The sequence below is a fragment of the Dermacentor silvarum genome, chromosome 9 (genome assembly GCF_013339745.2).
Source record: "Dermacentor silvarum isolate Dsil-2018 chromosome 9, BIME_Dsil_1.4, whole genome shotgun sequence".
Classification (NCBI taxonomy): Eukaryota; Metazoa; Arthropoda; class Arachnida; order Ixodida; family Ixodidae; genus Dermacentor; species Dermacentor silvarum.
This window is the reverse complement of record NC_051162.1, coordinates 157,463,262-157,471,762: the sequence shown is the minus strand read 5'-3', so window position 1 is coordinate 157,471,762 and position 8,501 is coordinate 157,463,262. Positions and strand designations below refer to the sequence as shown.

Genomic DNA, 8,501 nt, shown 5'->3' with positions numbered 1-8,501 from the left:
ACGTATTCTGACACAATTCAACTGTGTTTGCCCACAAACAGTACAGCAGCAATGTGGGAAGTCATAGATAGCGGACTACGTACACAGCACAATGTGTTGGCGGGCTAGTTGGTGCGATTCCATAGTTACTTGATTAGCGCAAAAACAACGGGCACGTGAAAGACGACGGGACAAGGCGCGGACAAGCGCCTTGTCCTGTCGTCTTTCACGTGTCCGTTGTTTTTGCGCTAATCAAATAACTATGGACTACATAGAAAGGGAACGTAAGCATAAATGAACGACCCATGGAGATCTCATGACAATTATTAAGCTGGTCGCCTACGACTTCCATAAAAAACACAAATGCAGAGACCTACGCAACTTTTCTTTCTTTATTATAGCTTCCAATCCAGCACCAAAATGTACAGTGGTTGTGGGAATCCTATGTTCTTTATCATACTCACTTTAGATGGGCACAATAAATATTTTTGGCGGGTCGTGGCTGAGCAGTGTTGAATGGAAACTTCGTCCCCGCCTCTGTTTCACAAGTTGTGGACATTTTCTTAGACCCTGCCGCATTCTAGAGCTCTATTGCATGCTTAACCTCCGTACTGGCTATTATCTACTCGGGTTAGCCCCGGACATCATGTAGCGTAAGAGAAATGATTCACAGGATCCCCTCACAGCACCAGCTCACTACTGAGGCACGTTTATTTACGGTGGGCGCCATGTTGCATTCACGCTGACCTGGGGAACATTGCGACACTTCAGACATTTGCTGTGGGACCTGTAGGGTCGCAACAAAATCCCACGGAAGGAAATGCAACGTTAAACTGTAGAATCAACATCGTCCGGTTCCTGAGACAGAACTCCGGTAACGTCGAGGGCTCGAAGACGGAACAAATAGCCATTTGTTCACTACGGAGATAAATGTAGTATAAATAGCTTGAAAGTGGCATAGTACGACGCAGTCGGGAGAGCTGTGAAGCGGGAGTCCGACATCATGAATGCATGAGACGTACAAGTCGGTTCAACCGTGTCTTTGTTTTTCAGGCAGCCGGGGCCAACCTTGTAGTCGCGTGTCCGTCTAGACTGCGGCAAGTTGTTGGTTCCAAAACCGCTCACCGCCGGTCACTTCACGGCAGAAAATTGACACAAGCAAACTCCAGGCCATTGATCGCCCTTCAGTCGAAATGAATGGTCTCGGCTGTTATTAATATTTAAATGACACTCAAAACGTATGCGTGCTGAATATTTACCATCCTGTCTGCGCTTGTCTGAATGGCAGATCTATTGAAAACACAAGGCAAAATTTAGTTGCCGTATTTTTGTCATCTTGTCCAACGCCCTGTGGCCTATCTTTTGAGGAAAGCATGGTTGCGCGAACAGGAAAAGAAATACATGGAAAGAAAAGTAGGAAACGATAGGTCAGGTCCTATTGTTTGACCTATCGTTTCCTCATTTTCTTCCATGTCTTTCTTTTCCTGTTGGCGCAACCATGATTGCCTCAGATGTCAACCTACTCGCCCAGCAACAAGTTCTACTCATCCTATCTTTTATTTTCATGTCTGTAGTCTGATAACTGTAGCCTGACGTCCTGTAGCTCGCAAACTTATTAAAAAAAGTGACAGCGAACCGTTTAGACCAATCTTTTTTTCAGAAACTAACCAGTAGAAAATAATGAAGCAAGAATATTCTTTCAATTCTATGGTTCAAGTTTACGACTTAAGGGACAACAACCCGGTTTCATATCACTGCGCCAAGTCTATTTTCTTTTGCTTTCTTGCGTGGAATTATGGTGACCATGGTAGGGTGAATATTCTTACTATTGCATTTACCTAACGTAAACGATCGACGATTATGGTGAAAGTAAGCGTATCGAATGTGACGCCTGCATCACCACTTGCCGCACTGATCATGCTGGCATTGTGAAGCCACTGGTATCAGTGAAATCATTCTTCTGCTCTGCAGTACCAGTATAGCCTTGCATCCTGCATCGCATCTGTAGTTGCCCTGTCGTATTATTAGAACACCGCTGGAAGAGCCTGAGTGTAACGCGAAACCTTGATAACGTTTTTAATGCTTAACGCTTCGGTGGCCATTAAGAAAAATTTATCTGTATATTTGTTGTTGTAACTGCACTGCAAGCCAATTTCCAGAAGGATTGTTCGCGCTCTAGTGATACTGAAGTTACACTCCGACGCATATTGCAACGCCCTATACGATAGGCCTGCGCAATTCTCCAGCCGACCTGATCCCAAAGACACCATCACTAGTGAGCGGCAAACTTCGGTTCTTCAATTTCTAGGTAGGCATGAAACACATATTGGAGGGACCCAGAGTTATGTAAATGCGTGTTCGCAAGTTTTACGAGGAACCTGGGCCGTGTCGTGTATAAGATGTTTGCTGTCACTAGGTTTCCAGTTATTCGAAGCGGTAATGTCATGATGTTTGTTTTAATGTATCGTCTTCCTCTACGCTTCAACAATGCAGTCGTATCAACTTGCCCCGGATTCCATTTGGCCCAATTCGTCTAGCCGAATGTCTAACCTGCATATTTGTACACAGGGTAGACATAAATTTTAGGCATCTCCGATTAAATACATTTATTTTTGTCACAAAGTTCAAATTATCACAGCGACATTTTGCGAACACGAGCTAAGAATATCCATGTGCATACCACAGTAGGTCATGCAAAAAATGCACGCCCTATGCCGCACAATTTCCGCACCGTTATTGTGTCCATTGTCAAATACGCAGCTGCGAAACTTTGCTCAGGACACACTAAAGTTTGTACTGTCGCATTGTGCACGTGAACTGTCTTCCTAGTTTGTTTTTCATAAGTTACAGTGTCCTTATTGAAAGCGTGAATTTTCAGCTTGTGCCTGGGAGTGTTCAGTGTTGCTCTGCCTCCACTCAGTGCCACCTCCCTTTGGTATGCCAACGTAGCATATGGTTCTGTTAACTTCAAGAGGTTTTTATAATCCGATTGAACTGATTTTCAGAAATATTTCGGTTCATAGCGGTATCTCAGTATTATTGTATGGCACTTAATAATACAGCGCATGGCCCTTTTTATTATTAGTAGTAATGACATGTTTATTTTACTTCTCAGAAAATTCTTAGATTATTCGAAACACTGTTTGTCGTCCGGGCAGGTTGTCTCGATTATAGCGTTTCCATAAAAAGTAACAGCCAGACCACTATTTGTGGGCCAAGAACTCATTACAGGACATACAGTTTAATTTTTCGCCGCTAAGGCAACCTTTACAAAGGAAGTGCTTTATATACCGATGTAAATATCCAGTCACTTTCTGTGTTTATGAGCCAGGCGATGTGATGGCGATGTGCCTTAGCACAATTCTGCTGATTCAAGCTAATATGTGCCAAGCATTATTTTTTGAACTGAGTAGGTGTATTCACAGAGTGGTAAAATAGGTTCCCAAATTGGTTTTGCATTCTACTGTACGCTGCCAATTTGTACTTGTCCACCATGGCAGTAGCAAATACATGAATGTCAATAGCCGCTTACATTACCTATTAAATTTTCACTATAAAACTGCCTGTTTTACATCCCATTTTATTCATTCAGCTAAATGTCACAATCCAACCATAGAAGACAATTACCACTATCGTTCCCCTTTGGTTAACCTTGTCTACTAAGACATGTTTTTTTTTTAGATAAACCCAATGTTTTACTTGAGCCAGCATTTTCTAATGGTAGTGTTCTTTTTTCCAGTGAATATATTTGTATACTTAACGCACGTGCTGTACTTTTCCTGTCACTGCTTCCAATTTAGCGTCCTGTGGTCGCAAATAAATATAAGGGCCTAAATAATTAGTCTACTTTGAATTAGCAGTAGTTCGGTTTTATCAAGTCGTGTAATTTGAATCTCTTCAATATTGTGGCCCTGTCTGAAGGAACCCGACCATCGCGATCATTCAGTTTACTGTGTTCGTGCGATAACATAGGGGTACACTTTAGGGGACATGACGTTTGCCATGAAATTACCGTTCAGTGAAGCGAGTAATCTTAACAAGCAAAGTCTACTTTTACTGTAGGCTTCATTACTTTGATATAAATAGCACTACATTCAGTACTGCTGCTTGAAAAAAACTCGTATTTTTTCACTTTACTTCATCATAAAAATGTTCGACGACCTACATATTTCTGTTTGAAGCACACAGAAACACAAGAAACTGTAGTAGAGATATGCGTACCAGAAAATATTGAATTCCTCCTATTTCCTTGGGGTATCATTTCTAAAATTGACCGAATTATGTTATAATTCTTGTGACCATTATATTGCTGCGCTTATTATAGCCGCATTGATTTACTTTCCAATAATTTGCTACAAGCATCATTAGAGAGATATCTGGGGCAAATGTTTAGGAGATACAAGCATGATCGCTCAGCCCGCATGTAAACGATTGGTTAATGCAGTTATTTGGCTAAATTTCTACTTTTAGAAGACGTTCACAGATTGTAAATTGTTCGTATTCATCATAATCACTATAACCATGACTGTTATCATTATCAGCTTATTTTGTCTCCACTACAGGGCCAACACCACTACTACCGATTTATAATTACCCTGTCTTGCGCCAGCTGACATCATCATATCTGCAAAGTTCCTATATTCATCACAACTACTTGTTTCCCATAGTTCTCGGTGGGAACCTCTCTTCTAATAGCACCTAGTATTCGTCTCTATTGGACTACCAACTGCCGGTTCTACGCATAACGTGACCTGCTTGACTAGAGTAATTTTCTTAATCGCACATAGAATATCGGCTACAACCATTTGCTGTCTAACTTGCGCCACTGTCTTCTTGTTAAAATTACACCTGCTCAGTTTTCGTTCCATCTCACATTGGCCCATAGTCTTCTACTCAAACGTTTTTTTAGCCTCCAAATTTCCGCCTCCATACATGAGTAGTAAAATAAATTATTGAAAAGCTGAGGATCACAACTTCGTAGTGCCTGCTGTATACGTTGTACACCCAGTTTTATTCTACTGATGATTTCCTTCTCATCATCCCGGTCCGCTGTGACCATATGGCCAATGTAAGCGTAGTGTTGCAAAAATTCAAGGACTTGGCTGCCAAACACAAGTTCTTGTTTTGTTGCTAGGCTATTTAACATACCGTTCGTTTTCTTTGTATTGTAAGCTTCAGCAATACTGTTACACTTTGTCGGCTAAAGTCGCCATTAGTTTGCTTCTAGTCACCTTCAGCATCGCTCAATAGGACAATGTAATCTGCAAACCGAAGGTTGCGGAGATATTCACCGTTGATCGTTAGACTTAATCCTTGCCATTTTTCCAGATTTATTCTGAGCATGTGGCAAATGCGATTGGGGCAATAGTGTCTCATTGTCTGATGCTCTTCTTAGTGGCTAATTATTTTTTAGTGTTTGAAGAACTAGGATACTATGGGAATATATGATAGTAGTGGCGATATTTCCTAAGAGATCCACGTATATTAACTCCATTCTTTGACTAAGCAGTGCCTCTGTGGAATTCTGGCAATCGGCAGGGCAACAAATGTCAACATTGCTTAATAACTGCAGGTTTATTTCTGTTGCAAAAACATAACGAAACTAGGTACAGTTGCATGCAGACCTTGTAGTTAATATGGCAAGCAAGGAATCACGGGGGCACGCGGCCTGCTTATGTTTGCATCCAGCAGCGATGAAGAAGCAGTGGGAAATAACTTCATTGGTAGCTGTTACCGTTGCTCCTGCGGTACATGGGCGCGAAAATGGTGCCTTTCCGGATGAAGCAGTTGCCGGAAGAGCAGCGTAAACGCTGATTGTACTAACTGTCGGGCTAGAAATGTATTTCAATCTGTCCTAACGTTTCGCTTAAAAATTAAATCAGCGTCAGTGTGCTTCACTCTTCGTTCTTCATTGGGCAAACGCTTTCAAGCAGCGGTGTGTAATGTTTCCGACTCAGTGAAGTGCCTTTGTTTGTCCAATATCTCATGTTTTCTTTCTGTATAATCGCTCGCGGTTGTGCTCACTTGCGACTTACTTGTTCTTCCTGCGCTCAAGGATTGGAAGGATGTTCTGTACTTCGTGATAACTTGTAGGCAAGACGTATTATCTCTAGTCACTTGCATACTCTGCGGACCGCATCGATAAGTTCATCTTCGAAAAAAGTTCACTGTCACGCGTGCTTCGGCGTAATAATTCCAGTGTGCGCTCATTCAGTTATTCTTCATACATTGGCGATAAAGTGGGCGTAAGTTTGCGTGCGAGTAGGGATAGCCGTATGTAGAGAACGTGCGAGAAACTTACTATGCCAGTAAGTGGCACTACTCCCTTTTGTAACGAGCGGTATTCACGCTGCCGACATTCTGGTGTTAAAGGCCTTTGGCTGGTAGCGATAGAGCGCTGGCGGATGAGTGAATTTTTTCGGACACACACGTTCATTCCATTCCTCGTTTTTCACTATTTTTGCTGCCAACTACTGCACATGGATTCCTTCTATCGTTACACATCTGGTAGCATAAATGGAGCACAGTGCGTTCGCGAATACCCAGTTGTTTTTCCTTCAACTGATCGCACAGTAGGAGGGCAGAAGCAGGAGCGGTTTCGTGCTTGTTCGATTTCGCTGGGGTAATGTGCTACGCGCCGCCGTAAGCGCTATCTCATTCTTCTGGAGCAAAGTGCTCAACAAAAAGGGTCCATACTAACCTGTACACTACCCAGAGCAGCCACAGAACCTTCATTGGAAGTAAAGATGAACGGAATACAGAGCCTCCTTCTATAACTAGTAATGGAGACGATATTGTGCTTGAAAAGCGTGCGGCCCTTTAAACGCAATGCATCACAACTTCATGTGTACCTGACAGCTGGAACAATGCCGGCATTATACTAATCCCAAAGAATGGAGTCGTTGAAGCTTTCAATCACTGATGAATTATTCGCCCATTAGCTCTCTTTTGGTATTGTATAAAATATTCACTAAGTAATTGCCAAGAGAGTCCGGGTAGTACTGGACTTTAATGAACGAAAAGAACAGGCTGACGTCTTGAAGGGATAGTCAACAATGAATCACGTCCTTGTCATCAATAAAGTAATTGAGCAATCACTGGAGTTCAATAAACCTCTATATATGACTTTCATAGATTTTCAGTATGCATTTTTGATTCATTAGAGGTACAAGCAGTCATGGAGGCATTGCGTGCGTAATAGTCCATGTATGCCTCGATGTCGGTGAGGGAAGCTTCAAGGTGTGAGTGTCGCGAAGTCACATTACAATAAACAAGGCTGTGACGCTGATTGCAAGGCGTTAACTGTTTATGCGGATGGAACAGGAAAGCGATAGAATGGAAACTATGTACACAGACATCAAAAGACTACCAGCCAAGCGATACAATGATGTTACAATTTGGTCTTCTTTCTCTTGCCCAAATCTACACCTAATCTCCTCCCAACGGCCCTGCACGTACGTAAAACCATCGCCAACGTCACCCTCGCCCCATCGTTCGCGCAATCACACCGGTGCACGCAGTGTGCACATAACGGGGCTCAAGGATGATACTATCAGAAGTTCCAATATGATATGGCCGTTGCTACAAATCCTTTGCAGTGCGATACTTCTCTTGTCTTACAACCTCACAAGACAGTCCCCCAAAGAAAACACTTCCACGCATGTTGGCGCCTCTGGTTCGTTAGCGGAATGTCTCGGCATGGGTGCAGTGCTGTGGCGATGGGTCGACTTCAAAGCCACGGCACTGCTTCCGCGAACCGAACAGCGGAAGCCCCGACTCGCAGTCAACCCGCTTACTCGCTCTCCGTAAACCGCGGCTCCCCCACCACCTCCGACGACAGTAACTCTCCGCCGCCATCTTGGTGTCGAACCACGCGTCTCTTGTGACCACCCCGCTTGGCTCTTGTATGTAGCCGCCCGCAAGAACAATGATGAACTCCACTGCAACCAAAGAGTACAGAAAGTTGAATTTCTAGGGAAATTTGTACACATTGAACGGCTACATTGGTTTTCCAGAAGAAAAGTAAAAATTACTTATCAAAAGAGGGGTCAGGTGAGGAGACACAACCACGCCAAAGCTAGTGACTGCATGCTCAGATAGAGTATTCAAGCTATTAGACTGGGAATGCTTAGGAGGGAGGAGCAAAGGGCGAATATGTCAGCTACCTTCGGTTTGCACATGACATTGTCCTATTCAGCAACAATGGAGACGAATTACAGCAAATGATTCAGGACCTTAATTGAGAAAGTGTAAGAATTGGGTTGAAGATAAATATGCAGAAGACAGACAGACAGACAAAGAACTTTAATGGAGGTCCTGAGAAGCTCTGTTGCCCCCTCTCAGGGAGGCGACGAAGCCGCGGGCCGCACCCACGTCGGGACGGGGAGACCAAGCTCCAGCGCCGCATCGTGGGCTCTCTGGACAGCCCAAAATTGGCGTGAATGGTCGGAGCTCCGAAGAGCAGAGCTCCACTCCTCTGCAGTGCATCGATGCGGGCCCCTCTGTAACGAGGGGCATCCCCA

General features: G+C 43.6%; 1 protein-coding gene across 4 annotated transcripts in view; it reads left to right on the top strand.

Annotated features, from left to right (window-relative positions):
- Positions 1–2,862: 2,862 nt before the first annotated feature.
- LOC125939989 (uncharacterized) overlaps positions 2,863–8,501 on the top strand; it is a 30,996-nt gene continuing 25,357 nt past the window's right edge. For 2 of the 4 annotated variants that reach the window (XM_049655600.1, XM_049655598.1), the window contains exon 1: positions 2,873–2,953. In XM_049655600.1, the coding sequence (XP_049511557.1) occupies positions 2,932–2,953 (22 nt within the window). In that variant the 5' untranslated portion in view covers positions 2,873–2,931. Of the gene's footprint in view, positions 2,954–8,501 lie in introns of all 4 variants that reach the window. The other 2 variants (XM_049655599.1, XM_049655601.1) reach the window with 2 other exon arrangements.